This window comes from Echiichthys vipera (assembly GCF_963691815.1).
Source record: "Echiichthys vipera genome assembly, chromosome: 9".
Classification (NCBI taxonomy): domain Eukaryota; kingdom Metazoa; phylum Chordata; class Actinopteri; order Perciformes; family Trachinidae; genus Echiichthys; species Echiichthys vipera.
This window is the reverse complement of record NC_139834.1, coordinates 13503343-13519687: the sequence shown is the minus strand read 5'-3', so window position 1 is coordinate 13519687 and position 16345 is coordinate 13503343. Positions and strand designations below refer to the sequence as shown.

General features: G+C 41.0%; 1 protein-coding gene across 1 annotated transcript in view; it reads left to right on the top strand.

Annotated features, from left to right (window-relative positions):
* Positions 1–995: 995 nt before the first annotated feature.
* LOC310952145 (glutamate receptor-interacting protein 2-like) overlaps positions 996–16345 on the top strand; it is a gene marked incomplete at both ends in the record, with an annotated part of 29276 nt that continues 13926 nt past the window's right edge. Inside the window, 9 exons of the mRNA XM_083920650.1 lie at positions 996–1173; positions 7627–7707; positions 8407–8545; positions 9927–10072; positions 11034–11117; positions 11208–11283; positions 11909–12054; positions 14302–14449; positions 14542–14711. Coding sequence (XP_083776776.1) covers positions 996–1173; positions 7627–7707; positions 8407–8545; positions 9927–10072; positions 11034–11117; positions 11208–11283; positions 11909–12054; positions 14302–14449; positions 14542–14711 — 1168 coding nt within the window. The remainder of the gene's footprint in view (positions 1174–7626; positions 7708–8406; positions 8546–9926; positions 10073–11033; positions 11118–11207; positions 11284–11908; positions 12055–14301; positions 14450–14541; positions 14712–16345) is intronic.

Below are 16345 nucleotides of genomic sequence, written 5' to 3'. Positions count from 1 at the left end.
TTCACACAATGCCAGAGATATAAACAGTTAACGTACGGTGCAAATTTAAAGGGTTAAGTAATATAACAAGATTTCCATAATGATAAAATACAACAGGGACCACTCTGCCCATTGAATACTTTCACCTTAGTCTTTAATTATATTTTGCAGATACTATTTTTGCACTTTTACTGAAGTAAAAATCTTGAATGTAGGACTTTAGACAGTAGAGTTTATAGTGTGGCACTGCTGCTTACACTAAAAATAGGAGTACTTCTTCCACCACTGGTCTTTTGTGAAATGGGCCCCAAGCTTTCTTTTAACCACAACAATATCACTGTAAAATTGAATGACTGCTCCTTTAAATAGCACATTGTATAATGTTAGAATAGAGCATGCCAAGAATGGATTCATAGCGTTTATACTAAAACGGTAGAGATGCCACTTCACAGTCTCCTCGCAGGTTAATTACGATAATTTCAGGGAGTCAGTTTGGCATTATGTATCAGCCTATTCAGACAAATCTGCAGCCGTCACTCGGTTTAATGTCAAAAGCTCAAATAGACTCAATTGCCTTGAAATGGCCAGTTCAGATTGTATATTGTTTTGTGATGTTCAGAGCAGGCTCCCTGCAGAGAAAGTTTCCATTGCACTCTGGCAGGCAAGCTGTGCCCCACAGCCCTGAGCCCTCTGCCATCTGTTCCTGTAAAACTGAGATTGCCAGATATACAAAACCATCACATTTATTTAGCCAGTCAGCTCGTGGCTGACCTAAAGGAAGCGAGTTACCAATGCTGTTTAAAAAAACAGTTTGATCTGATTCTTTCCTCCTTAAAAAAACCTGCACCTATTTCTGGAGCAGCTTTGGATGGTTCACCTGAGAGGACTGGAAGTTCTCCAGAAGGAGGAGGAGGACATGAGAACAGCAGGACAGTCAGAGGCTACGATGTCTAAGAGACAGTGAGAATGTGAGGGAAGAGAACAGAATCAATTTTTTCCTCATCACTGGTTAGAAAATGAACATGTCAGCAAGAGTAGCTTTTGGAAAGGGGCACCTCACTCCCAAGCAGCTCTCCTTCGCTTTCCCTCAGACAGATTCCCTGAGGAAAGGCAGCCGGTCTGCAGGAGGAAAGAGGAGGATGTTCTCGTTTTCTCTCAGATGTCGACTGGGCATCATCAGAGGGAGAACCAAAGGTAAAGCCGACAGGAAGGCTGTGTAATCTTTTGGGAAATGCTAATGCATGCAGTTGATGTCTTTGATATTGTAGAACAAGGCATGAGATTTGGACGTTTTAGATATTTGCCAATTTATGCAGCATTAGAAAAGAAAAGTTCTGTTGCCTGCTCACATTTTCTATTTAAGTTTATCTGTGATTAGTTCCCATAAATGACATACATAACTTGAGTTAGTTTAACAACAGAGGGTTTGTGTGTGTGCAGCAGGCCTGTTAAACTGAGTGTACTTAAAATCTGGGATTTTGTCCGACCTTAAAAGGTGAATACTGAAGCATGAGTATTTGTGACACATCCTTATCCTCTGGCTCTTTGTTTGTCACACACTGATCAATGCTGGCTGACAAGTGAATTAGTCATTTTGCTTTTCAGACTCTCACTTGCAACTGGATCCGATCACCATAAGATGGCAGTGTGGTCAGTTTGATTGAGGTTGAAATTCAGGACTTCCCCCCCCAGAATGTGTAAAGGAAATAAAGGCTATTTCCAGAAGTGCTGTTTTTACATGATGTAGAAATATTTGGAAAATTGGAGAATCAGCACTAAATAGTGAATAAAATCACAGGTTATTCTCTGATTGAGTGTCTTAAAAGGATAGTTATGATTTTAGTTTTTTTGAGGTAAACTTATCTACTGTATAGTCAGTGTATTACCTATTACAGTAGATGACAGTCAGCATGCCCTTGATGTCAGTTTAAGTATACGCTATGTTTGGAATATTTTCACTGCCACAGCCCTATTTAGGTTTGCACATGGGGAACTGAAGCTGTTACTTATGCTCTTGTCAAGCCACCAGAATCTTTGAGGGACTATTTAGTAACTTCACTATTATGATTCACTTTGCTTGAAGGCCCATGAAAACAGTAAGTAAATATTGTGTAACGATAAAATAATGAGGGATTACTGAGTAGCTTTTCAGGACACAAAAACAGTAAGTAATGTTTAAATAATTAGTAATGAATTGTTTCTAGTTTTGTGCAGCTCAGCAGCAGTCAGTCAGGGACAACTAATGAAGAAAATGGTCAGTATATTCATGAACTAATAATCACTTAATGGTTTGTTAATATATGATCTCCTGTTCCATAGTAACTTGTCGTTATCTATTATAGTCCTCCATAAGAATTATTAGGTAAGATTCATTACCCATCACAATGTTCCTGACTTATTCCTTACTCTTTTCTCAATAAACAAGCAATAACTAATCAGTAATTAATTAGGAGTTACTCATTAACTAATGATACACTAACAGCTAGTTCTCTCTTATTGAAAAGTATTTAATTTAAGTTAGTTAATTAAGTTATCGCTCTAACATCTCTCCATTAATTGCATGTGTATAGGTCCTGTCTGTGCATGTGTGTGTATTTCGGGCCTGTGTGTGTAACATAAATAACAATAATAGAGTGTAAAAATCGAATTTCCCCGTTGCAGGACTAATAAAGGAATTCTTCTTCTTCTTCTTCTTCTTCTTCTTCTTCTTCTTCTTCTTCTTCTTCTCCCTCTACATCAATAATGTTGATTACTTGGCTTGAGGAAATGCAAAAGAGTCCATTTTTTATCATAACCCAATGCATGCCGCCCTGTTCCCAGGGGGTTTTTATCAGTCCAACACACTTCTCCGTCTCCCGATTCTCTTTATTCTCTTAGAAATTAATTAGTCTCGCTCACGTTGTAAATGGGGTATTAAGGACAAAAGTCTCTGAGGAAATTATCTACACAGAGTATCTGTCAACTGAAACAGCTGACTAATTAGGCTCCATACAACAGCAGGTAGTAGAAACATAGAAATATTGTTTGTAATCACTGTACACATCTGTAAAATAAGCAGTTGTAGGATAGAGGCTAATGTCACTGTGTTGTGTGTTTTTTGTTGAGCTTGTATCTTTTTGGGGGGCTTTTTTACCCTACCTCCAAAGTCTCAGTGATGACAACAATTTGTCTACAGTGACCAAAACAAATGAGGCAGATGAGACTCTGAGAGGCTGCCAATGTGGAGGGCATTTGTTGTTGTTGTTGTTGCTGATTGCAGTGGGGGTCAGGAAGTGGCAGGCGTCGAGGCTTCTGTGCAAACAAACAGACAAATGGTTTAACAGGTGAAGCAGCAGGTCAGTCAGCAGACCTTTTAGTCCTTCTGTGTTTGGGTGGAGGTACTTAAATGGGCCTCGGATTAGCAGAGGGTCCTCCCAGCCTCGTGAGGGTGAAAAATGATATGCATTTCATTTTCACACGACCAGTCAGACTCCTGTCTGTTCCTGTCTTGTTTCTATTTGCTCATACATTTTTTTTTCACTTGATCACAGTATGAGGAGAAGTCGAATCTGTCACCACAGCCTTGTGCACGACAACTGCGCTTTTATTTATACAATTTCAACCGCTAGACATATTCTCAAACAAGCAGCTGTTCTGCGCAGGAATTTTGCAAATGCATTTTACATTGTGTGTGTGTGTGTGTGGGTGAGTGTATGTGTGAGAGAGAAAAAGATACTAGCACTGTGCAGTTACACACTGTGTAAAAATGGGTGCAGGCTATGTGAGAAAAACGTGACACAGTGCAGGGCTCAGTCTGACAATGAATGTGCAGGTGGTGTTAATTGTGCAAAGTTGAGTGTGTGCAGATTTGTCGTGTCTAATATCAGTGTGTGTGTGTGTGTGTGTGTGTGTGTGTGTGTGTGTGTAGATGTGTGTGGGTGGGTTTGAGGATGTTCACATGAGGGGTGTTTGACTTGGTGGGAAATGAATAAAGAGCGTGTGTGTGTGTGTGTGTGTGTGTGTGTGCGTGCCTGGCTGCGTGCATGTGTGTGCGCACCGAGGGTGGGAGTGATGATCGTGCGTACTTGCCTCACTGAACCCCTCTGGCAGGGAGAGAGTGAGAGGGAGAGAGAGAGAGAGCAAACACACTCACTCGAGCTCTGTATGAGAGAGGAGGGTTATGTGTGAGCTCATCTGAGTGAATGAACAGGGGATGGTAAACCCTCTGGAAAAAGGACGACTGATTACTGAGAATAGCTCAAAAATGGAACCACGGCAAGATGGCAAGAGGACATGAGCCATTCCTCTCTCTGCTTTGGATTTCAAAGAAAAACAGAGGTTGCTAAATTGAGATTTTTGAGGACTGAAAAGAGCATCTTTTTGTCACCAGGTTTAAATAGAGAGGGGAACTAGAGACCAACTGAGGATAAGAATTTGCCCTCCGAAGCTTAATTCCTCACTGGGTTTTTACAAACGGGCACAGAGGGTAAGGAAATGTTGGCAAAGGAATGAAGAAACGAAGATGGTGTTTCTGTTCTATCTGAGCGGCTGAGACTCTCTTACCTCAGGTGGAACCTCAGCTCTCTGTCCACTTCTAAAGATCAGCAGGGTTACTTCCTGGGGGGTGGCTGCGCTGACTAAACTACAGCCATGCTGTGTGGTCTGAGGAGAGACAGCAAGAACAACAGCATTGGTAAGAGCACCACACTTTGATCTCTGCAACGTGGAGTTAAGGGGATCAGCTTGTATGTTGTAGTAGAGGGTTTGTGTTGCACAGATCACCTGTAAAGAGCAGCTTATGTTCAGAAATGTGTAGTTCATCTGAGGGACACTGTTTTCTAATCCATATAGCCTGAACGCAAAACAATTTGAATGTAGACTTATTGCAATGGATGTACTATGGTTGTATTTGTGTGAAAGAGATTTAAATGTCGGTGGACTTGACCGCCAGCTCTGCATACCACCCTGCCAAGTGTAACTGGGGCAGATATAGCAATGTAAACTGGGTCTGGGAGGGCCCCCGTTTATAAATAAAGTTTTACATCTGGAAATAGGCCGATGATTTCATTGTCATTCTGAGTGCTGCCCCCATATTTAACCTACATTCTGATTGGTTATGAGAGGGACGGCTTACAGTGCCCTGAATTAAACCACAAGTTAATTAACTCACATATTTATGCAGTAGCACAGAATTTCGTTTTAGTCAGTGCAACACTCCAAGGACCTTTAGATGCAGCTCTTCTGGAAAGCCTTTAACTTACCTCCTTTTCAAAGATAACAAAGCCATGTTGTTGTTTTTTTTGTGTTTTTCATCAATGACAAACAATAGTTGTGTCATTATTTATTAATCAGCTCCATCCTGATTGTAATTCTCGCCGTTAGGGTAGATGATGGCTGGGGGATGGCTTGATGGTACAGTAGCACTCAGTCACGTGCAGAGCGTTGGGTCTGCGTTACCCAGAGCTAATGTTGCCTTTTGACTGCAATGACAGCTGCTGGACTGTCAGGGCCCTTAGGAGGCCGTGTGGTTACGAGGCTTTTGCCCAGCCTAATGTGTTTGTGATGTGTCACTCACTTTGTTTGTGCCTCACAGCTACTGGAGAGGACATTTGTGCAAGGATGTGTGTAAATTAGTGTGAAATACCATATTATGCATATGTTCTATACATCTCCATAATATGCAAAGTCTAGTAAAGATATTTCTGTAGTTGACTCATGCAGCTGTGCGCACAAGAAGGCTGGATTTTCTTCTCTACTCCTCATATCCAGGGCCTGCCCAAAGGGTAAAGGTCAGAGAAAGTTTGACAAAGGATCCATGCCTCTCAGCTGTCTAAAGGCCTCATGTTCAGTTGGGCAGTTGTGGATACTTGATCGATTTCGACAGAGAGAACGCAGTTTGTTTGATGCCCTCTGAGCACTTTCTTCTTTCAGTCTTTACAAATCAGCACAGATAAGAGACTGAACTGGGGAAATGTTAGGATGAAATTTTTTCATGTTAAATTGACATACTGTCAGGCCTGGAACGACACCTTTTAAACGATAGAGCACATGGAAGTAGGTCTTGCTTCAGTTGTTTGGTTTAGAGCAGGGGACAGTGTGGGCCCCCCTCAAAATAAATTGAGACAATCCCAAATATTGTATTTTGTAGAGTATAAAGTTCATTTTACTAGATTTCTCATTCCTGTAATTATTATTATTATCGTCTTACTTCTATCTGGCAGATACGTTTTAAGGGATACATTAAACAGAAAGTAGCCTAATAATGTTGCCATATTAAGTTAGCTGTGTATAAACATTTTAGCTATTATGCATATTTAGCTATTTGCAGTTCCTGTTTGCAATGTGTCCATGGATGTATGGACAACTATCACTAAATCACTTTATAACTGGAGAAAATTTAAAAACGTGATAAATGTCAGGCAAGTTCTGGAGTGACAAGGAGCGTCTTTCACAGGGCTTTCTCAAAGTAATTTATGAACGTTTATTTTGTTGTACATCGAGATGGTAGGCTATCCTCAGAAAGTGTAAGTCAAACTGTATCTATGTGTGTATCATGTCTGTGTGTTCAAATTTGATGTTATTACTCCGAGAAGGAGTACTATTTTTGACACAAATTGCAGTAAAGTACCATAATTAACTTACCTTCATAAACAGCAGCTTGCACCTGTTCCTTTCATCTCACACATTCTCTGTGTCTCTCAAACCTGACAGTTTGAAATCCTCATGGTTATAAATAATATGTTGTGATAGAAAAACAAGGTTTTAATCAGTCTGTATACTTAGCTCAGGGTGAGTTAGTAAAGCTTGTAGGGGCACTATGGCCCCTCCACTCTTAAAAAAGAGGCCTAAGTTGGCACAGCTCTTCTTTAAGTTGGTAATATGATGTTCAGTCACTGTGCCGGACAGATGAAAAGGTAATCCGCAGTGGACAGGATTAGAGAAGTGCCAAGTCCGTTTCCTTATCAGTGTGGCTGCTGACATGCTTGTATTGCTGCATTCAGGTTCAGATGGCTTCATGCAGTGGCTCTGCTAATCTGAGGCCAGCCCTATGCTCTGTCAGCAATGGGTCTCACTGAGGGTGAAAAAAAAATCAGTTTCCCTGCAGAGCAGATTGAACATTTTACCGGCTTTCTCTAGCAGCTGCTGTAAACGACATGAAAATGATGATTTTCTGTCAATGCTCGAGCAGTCCATTAACTGCATGCTGTTCCTTCAGGAAAATTCCCATGCTTTAATAGCTGCATACATTAAGCACACCAGCAAATGTATTCTTGTGTTAAATTTATGGTTTTCAAGGGTCTCTGCTGCTCTGCAGAGAGGAGCTATTCAAAACCCTTGAACCTTTTATAGGATTGTGGAAATAGAGGTGACATTTTGGAGTCCGGAGTTTCGGCTGATCTCTCTGTTTCCGAATTCGGTTCCATGCCTGATGGAAGGATGTGGCTATTGTCTAAGTGCCCTCCCCTCACCTCCCAACCCCAAATCCACCCCCACTCCCCAGAGCCCTCACATTAGCCCTCACATTAGCCAGGGTGCAGTGCAAAGCATTAACATGTGTGCAGCATCTGTCATGATGTGCAGTGGTTGGTCGTGTTAATTCAGCCTTCTGCTGCACAGTTTCCTTACATGTCACAACATTGCTTCATACCCTCCCTGCTGTCTCCTCAGATGAAGGACCATACTCAAAGGGGAGCAAGGAATCCGGGGCAACTGACCAAACGCATTCCTCCTGCAGGCGCAGCTTCTCAGGTATACAGTCAATCCTGACATTTTGTTGTTTCTATCTGTTACCTGATTCATGCAACTTCATCCTCAAAAAGACAAAGATGAGTCATGCTGTCTGTGACTGAGATTTTTGTCTGTGTGCGTTGGAACCATGTGTCTGCTGTGTTTTGCTTGATGTTGCACTGTTTTGAATGCTTAGATAAGGTGAAAAAAAATGCTTGTGTGGCATACCTGTCATTTGCACTAAACCACTCTTGGTAGACTACATGTAGAACGATTTAACAGCACAGCGAAACGTAGACCACAGGACAGAATGAGTCCTCTGATGACACTATGTAGACACATATCCATCAGAGTCAAGACATTTTCATTCACCTAAGAATACAATTGCATTTCACTTTATCATTTTAAATGATTGCCTCTTTTGTAATAATGCATTGCATTTCTTTCCATTATCAGTAGATAGTTTGCTATTAATAAAACTGACTCTGGTCCTCCTCCTCCTGCTCCTGAACCCGTCTCAAGGATTCACTCAGATTGAGAGATTTGAAGCAACAAGGGAAGGACAGGAAAGTGAGAAAATAAAGTATGTGGTCGTGTGTCAGAGGGCATTTCTGTGAAAGATTCAGGAGAAAAGTCTTACGTTGCCTCTCAGACAGGGTGATTCTGTCAAGCAGACGCTAATGCTGACTGTGGTTCTGTGCCTGTGTCTGTATCTGTCAGCAGAGGAGTACCGAGGAGTGACCACAGTAGACCTGATGAAAAGGGAAGGCAGCAGCCTTGGCCTCACCATCTCCGGAGGCTCTGATAAGGACGGCAAGCCCAGAGTGTCAAACCTACGGCCAGGTGGGCTAGCTGCCAGGTGAGATCACCTCTCTGTGATGTGGTTGAAACCCGGAAACCACACCAAGCTGTCCGGAGTTGTTATTTTGTGCCCACAAATGTGCACGTTTTGCACCGTTACACCAGCTCACCTTAACTGCAGGACTGTAGGCGTTGTGTTAGATCAGCTTGATGCTGTCCCTCAGAGTAATACTCAAAAGTCCACAAGAAACCATGTAAGATGTGTTGATTTAGATTAATATATTTTTTTTAATTTTCAGTTTATGCTTAATTTACTGTATGTTGGTACTTCAATACAACTCTTTTGTAAGCTTGTTTTTTTTGTTCAAAGATTGCTTAATAAAGATTCGATTAAACTCAATTTCCCCAACATCAACCACATGAAAGGAAAATGAAGCAGAGGACTCACGTTGCTTGATGATTAAGCAGCGTGTGACTGAAGTATTAAACACACACACACACACTCACACATACGCACACACACATTTGTAGGAATGACAGCCCCTCTGAAAACGTCTTGGCCAAATATGCCATCGCTTATCAAGTCCAAGGAGGTTTAAAGACAGACACTGAGCTAATTCTTCCAAGCAGCTTGTCTTCCCACCGCAGAGTTCATGTTTGTGTGGAAGTGCTAGCTAATTTACTGGGTGGAGAGACACGCAGGCAGACAGGAGAGAGACTGGCAGTGCCACTGTGTGATGACCGGTCCGGATGACAGGCTGGTCGGCTCTGCTGGTCAAGACGTCTCTCTCTCTGTCTGCTGTCACTGCTGATTGGCAGTAGCCCAAAGGTTAGAGGGACGAGGAGGGCAGGACACCAATTTAATTAATTAGGCCTCCAAAGAGCAGCATGTTGACTCAGAATGTCATATGTGAGATGACATGTACGATCATCTGTGTCAGTATTTGAAGAGGAGATGCTTTCAGCCAATCGTTCACTATTCTACACAGCTGGCTCTGAATATAAGTCAACATAAGGGATTTATAGTCAGATTATCATGACTGTTTGGACACAAATTAATACAACCAGCTTTGTAGCTCTCTTTCTGCCCATTTCACACAGTTGGAACCTCCAGAATATTAATTTTCTGATAAGCCAAAAGGTAGATTACAGCGAGTATAGAGAGTGAAAAGTGTGAGCTGTAAAACCAATTAGCTGAAAGTTGCTAAAAAACCTCTGCAGAGTCATTAATAATTCTCTGTGGATTTGTCACTACGAGCCACATCTCTCACGTTGCAGTTTTAAGGTGGTAAGCACTTCAGTCATACAAACTCGCAATTCCAAAATCCAGGTGACGTGCAGTGAATCTGGAGCTTTTTAGGGCCCCCCGGAAGGTTTACCGTATTGCCCTGTTAGTAATCCAGCCTTCATCATGCTGGTCTGTCCATGACTTTTCACAGGAGTGACCAGCTGAATGTAGGAGACTACATCAAGTCTGTGAACGGCATCAACCTGTCAAAGCTCCGTCATGATGAGATCATCTGCCTGCTGAAGAACATCGGGGAGCGAGTTGTGCTGGAGGTGGAGTATGAGCTGCCTCCATTCGGTAGGTGAAAATCTGCAAGATGAATAATTCTTCAAATGCTTTGTGTTTTCAAATGCACAAAGGTAGAATATCAGCTAAGAATTAGTTAAGGCTTCAGACCATAAAAAGGCCTGGCTTGTGATTTCTAGTTCTAGGTTAAAACCGAGCTAAATTTAGTTCTTCAAAGGTCCCATATTGTTGAGATTTCCACTTATTTCTTGATCATAAAGAAGGTTGAGGTATAAATACTGTGAAAGTATCAAAATCCTCAAACCACAGATTTTTGTCACGTATTTAGAAAATGTGCTTTTAAATGAGTCATATATGCAGAAGACCCGGAAACACTGACCTATCAGAGCAGACTGGGCTTTTTTGGGAGGGGGGCTTAAAGAGACAGGCGCTAATACAGAGCGTTTCAGACAGAGGGTGAATACAGGTATATTCAGATAGACAGTATGAGAAATATATATTTTTATATTAAAGTATGTAAACATGTTTCAGTAGAAACCTAAAATGCAAAAATAAACCTGAATTATCATAATATGGGACCTTTAAATATCCAAGTTTTTAGTAGTATTTACATATTTGAAAAGCAGACCTGTTTAACAAAGGTCAGCCAAATTTAACCCCAATTTAACTTTAACATTTAGACATCACCAGTCCAGTTGTCAATTATTGGATTTCCTGGACCAACGCCATGGCCTCAGACACAGAGTTGGTCCCTGCTGGTCCACTGTGGCTGCTCACTGCTTTTTAAATCATTAGCATGGGTCAATAGATAAAATTGATTTCCTCACTGAGATTAATTAAACATTTCCCCCTACAATCCATCGCTGTTCATTTTCATGATTCGGCATTACAACGCTTAGATGACACTTTAATCAAACTGTTGTGAAAGCTTTCTCCATTTTTCATTTTATGTGTAGCTTCGCAGGATCGTAAAAATAATTTGCTGGATCTGTCCTTTCCTGTCTACTTTTAGTCCAGAATCCCTCAGGAGTCGTAACCAAAACCATAGAGGTGTGTTTACACAAGGAGGGAAACAGCTTTGGGTTTGTCATGAGGGGTAGGTGGATGGCATCGTTTTTGTGTCAATCCTTCAGTAAAATAATTAGCTGTTTGCACTGATAGATGTTGTGACTTTTGTTTAATTTAGGAGGCTTCCACGAGGACTGGCGCAGGTCCCGTCCTCTGGTGGTTACGTACGTCAGGCCCGGAGGTCCTGCTGACAGGTAAGGCCATTGATAGATGAGTATGTGTTTGTGTGTATACAAGTTCAGCTATTTATGTGGCTTGTATGAATTTTATATCTTGATCATGCATGAATGAGCCTATTCAAATGATTGTATGTGTGCATGCATGCGTGTTTCTATATGTATTTAGATGTACAGGCTATATGTGTTCCACTAATTGCCTTATCTTTGTCCGCAATTAAAATATTTACCTGTGACCCATATGGAATTAGATTATTAAAAGTTGTGCCTTTTAAAAGAACAATATTATTATGTGCACAATATTTAGTTTTGCATCAGTCTACGATCAGGCTGGCACATGAAATTGTGGCTGTAACACATCTAAACTATCTTCAAAGCAGAAAGGACACTGCTGAGGCTAATGCAACATTGCACTTTTCCCCATAAAAACTGAGAGCACCAACAGACTGAAGCAAACATAATTCAGCATCAAAGACTTTACGGCCGCTAATCTTGTTTATCCTTCATCTCACCTGGGAGGGAACACTCATGTGGAACTGTTTAATGATTTACTGTGACTGGTGCTTAAACGCTTGTATGAGCATCTTGTGTTGGTCGCCTGTGTTTTCAATTTTTCTCCTTTTCTACTCATGTGTTTCTCCAGAGAGGGCACTTTGAAGGCCGGAGACCGAGTATTGAGCGTAGACGGGATGCCTTTAAACAGAGAGAAGCATGCTGACGCTTTAACCGTGCTGATGCAGAGCAGCCAGGAAGCTCTGTTCCTGATTGAGTATGACGTCTCTGTCATGGGTGAGCACACACACAAAGGGAATATGTGGAGGCTTGGTAGGGCAGCGTTGCTCTGAGGGTAAATAATGTGGCCGTGGATGTGAGTGACTGTCGGTGCTGCAGACGCCACCAGGGGAGTCACTCTGGCCCAAGAGCACACTCCAACAGGGAAAGGGTAGATTGTCTTATTATAGTGCGTTGATCCACTCCCATATTCAGAAACTATGCCTTTAAATGAGCCGACAGGACTTCTGTACGGCTGTGATGTAACAACTCTACTATGAATAGTAGAAAGTGTCGCTACAGTCATTCCCCAGGCTGGAATAACGGTGCAAGAGTGAATACAGGTATATTCAGACAGACAGTACAAGAACAATTATGTTTTTTGAACATTAAAGCCTGTAAACAGGTTCTAGTAGAAATCCAAAAATATGAGTATAAACCTGTAAACGAGCATAATATGGTACCTTTAAAAGATACTTTTCTGTATCAAAAACCATTGCAGTAAGTGAATTGTTGATGTAATCTAGTACAGTAAACAGATCATATCCAGAGTATTTCAAGCACATTTGCAATACAGGTTTGTTCAGTTTATTTTGACTGATTTGATTATAATGTCATGAATAGGAATAACCGCCAACACAGATCAGACTAACTGTGAGTGTACAGAGGAGCGCATTAAATCTGTTTTAAGTTAAAAAAAACAAAAGTATCCTCACCACTGAGTTAAAAAGTAGTTAAATATGCCACTGAGGACAGGAACTCACTACAGATTATAAACTATTTCATCATGGTGACTGCTTCTCCATAAGATCAGAATTCCTGCTCTGTGCAAAATAGGGCAGGTCACCAAGGACATTTGACACACATTGTCTCTCTGTATGTGGGAGTTTGGGATCCAGACCTCCTGCCTCCAGACTGAACCTGTCAGAGGGTTCACAATTATAAGAAACACTGTTGCAATTCTTAAAACATTAAGAGCAATCGTCACATTATTTTATACTGAAGTACACTTTATCGGTCACTGTACCAGATGCCATTCATGTCCCTTTGTCATTGTTGAATCAAGACAGTTGAATGCCTAAGGAACTGTGCCGAAGGACAGTGGTCAATAAAATGTGTTTCTTTGTCATTTCTCATTAAGACTGACATACAGTAACTCAATATCCTCTACATGCAATTGAATGAGCTCATATTATACAAACACCAATTATGTTCACAGCTTTCTCACAGTCCGTCTTCATCCCTCTGGTATGCCCCCTATACATGATAGCGACCATTTATGCAACAATTATGTAAGACAAAAATTATTAAAATGCATGTACAGTAAAAGCAAATTCAAATGTATGTAACTGAGAGACAATTTAGAAGGTTATCCCTTTTATATGATATTTTGTTAAGACAGGTGAATGGGCTAAAAAGTATATCTAACAGATATCAGCATGACACTTCCCCCGTTGATTACTTCTATAAAAGACAATTACTTCTTGTATCACATGCTTTCTGAAATTGTGTATAAATAAGCAAATGCTGCATTATCAAGTGAAATATGGGCTAATTTGCATACATTTCAAGAAGAGAAATGAAAACCTTTGATAAAGAAGAACAAAATTCTCGTTTCATTTTATTGACATATTAGAGTCAAAAGTTTTTACAGAGGGCATAAGGCTCAAAGTTCAATTTGCAATGTTATGAAGAAGTAATGTGTTCCATTAGTATGAATACTGAACGAAGCAGACATACTCTGTAAGGGTAGCTGCGGTATGCACTTAAAGTTTTTTTTTTTAATTTAAGTATGCGGTTTGGACCTCAATGTTTTTGCCTGCCGTGTCTGGCCTTCAATATTTTGGCATGGGGCGACTCTCCCCTGGATTTCTCTGCTGTGACGTCCTCAAAGGCAACATGATGTCTCTGTTCTCTGTCTGTCTGTTCCTTTGTGTCTCTAACTCTGATTAAATCAACACATTCTGTATACTTTTACATCTTCTCTTCTGTATGAGCATCCTCTTGTCCCTGTCTTTGAGAAATGATAGCAGAGGGGTTGCACCTGTAAAATATATTTTACAAAATGCAATAAGTTGCACTAAAAACTGAAGATTAACTGAATCTCAAGACTCACCTGTTATCAGTTCATGTGGTTAATGCCAGATTAATGAAAATATAGAACATTTATGAAGATTTTAAAATACATGTATTGTGTTACTGGCTTTAGATGCATCCAGTAACCGTGCAGGCCTCTCTCATATCTGTGTGTATTATCTGTTTCAGAGGCAGTGCAGCAAGCCTCGGGCCCTCTGCTGGTGGAGATAGTGAAAGGTCCCTCCACCAGCCTCGGGATCAGCCTCACCACAACAATATACAGGAACAAACAAGTTATTATTATTGATAAGATAAAGGCAGCAAGCGTGGTGGAAAGGTGAAACCAACCTTCTTATAGTGTACTGCTCCACATAAACTTTACTTTTAAACAAAAGCTTTCCTGACACAATCTGCCTCACTGTCTCTCAGGTGCGGAGCGCTGCACGCAGGTGACATCCTTCTGTCTATTGACGGGACCAGCGCGGAGCACTGCTCTCTGATGGAGGCCACGCAGCTACTTGCAAGCACATCTGATGTTGTAAAACTGGAGATTCTCCCAGCCAGTCAGAGCAGACTCCCTGTCAGGCCGCAAGACACAGGTAAGCCCTGGAGGTGACAGAAAAAGCAAAAGAGAGACTGCAAAAAGACATTAGAGGGATATGAGAGTCGCTTCAGACAAAGCATAATTTAGGGCTGAAGCAAATATTTTAGTTAATTGTTTTTTTGTTAATCAATTATATTTTTTTGCCAGAAAATGTGTAAAATTACAATTTCAAGCTTCCTGAGCCCAAGTTTATGTCTTCAAATAGCCTGTTTTTGTGTAACTGACTATTCAGTTAGCATTAATAAACATGTGATGAGTTTATAGAGTACACTACATTAAAGATTAAACTAGAGCCAGTCGTTTCCAAGCGTTTGGCCTTTTACCCCATACATAAAGGAAATATCTGGTATCATACATTTGAATTTGCTTTTACTGTACATGCATTTTAATAAATGTTGTTAATCAAAACTGTAAGGCAAACTATACAGAAATATTTTTTGCACGCTCAAAATATGCAAATATGAAGGGGAATGCAAAGGATTCACAGTAGACAGTAATTGTTTCATCACTACACCATTTAAATATTTTGAAGTAGTATGTGTGGAAATTGTCGAGAATGTGCAGTATACAGGCTGGAGTTCCAGCATGTCATCCTCATGTATTGTGACCCGGCTGTCTTCTCCCATGTTCTATGTGTGGTGGCTTGTTGGTATGCAAAAAAGACTGAGTGTACAGAGAGAGAGAGAGAAGAGAGAGAGAGAGAGAGAGAGAGAGAGAGAGAGAGAGAGAGAGAGAGAGAGAGAGAGAGAGAGAGAGAGAAACAAACACAAACACACACACACACACACACTCCACACACACACACACACACACGCACAGTTTCTCTGTCAGAGATCATGTTGTGCTGACTTATTTCTGGGTCAGCAGCTGCAGGGGCTCCTTAACATGTGAGCATGGGAGGAATCATACACCATGACAAAGGAAATAAGATAAAGTTTAGTCTTCCGTAGCGGACGTTGAATCCTTTTTAATGAGGGGTTAAATCCTCTGAAGAAGGAATACACATTAATGCTTTCCAGGACTGCTCAGTAAAATACTTGAACTGCATCGGCTGCTCATGTATTACTTCTCTATGAAATGACAGCCATGCGTCCTTTCCTCTGAAATTTCTATTCAATCATGATTCATGTCTTCAATAAGGCGCATGACATTATGATAAACCCCCCCGCCCCCCCGGATAAGGCATGATTATAAGATGCAATTTGTCTAATCTCTGCTGGGGATTTAATAAGACTGATATGGCCACTAGAAGATTAAGAGTTAATGTTTCCTTCCACCAGCGTCAATCGAAAACACCATTTCTTGAAAAGCTTCCCCTAGGTGAGCTTAAAATAAGCCGTCAGAGCCAAAGCTTCACAGGTCTGATTGAGTCCGACAGAAACAGGTTCTCCTGCTTGTATTCTGATTTACATACGGTTGGATTTAACCAGGTTCCCTGAACATGGCAAACATCCCAGACACTACTGCAGTCATCCATGTTTCCAGCAAATCCTCCATCCATGTGAGCAAGTTGTTGGAGATTAAACCCCTGCAAATGAAGCAGCAAGGATTACTGTGACATGTAACGCTCTGTTACAATTTAGCTGCATGGATCTGTAATGGAAAGTTAATTATTGAGGTGTGTGTCAT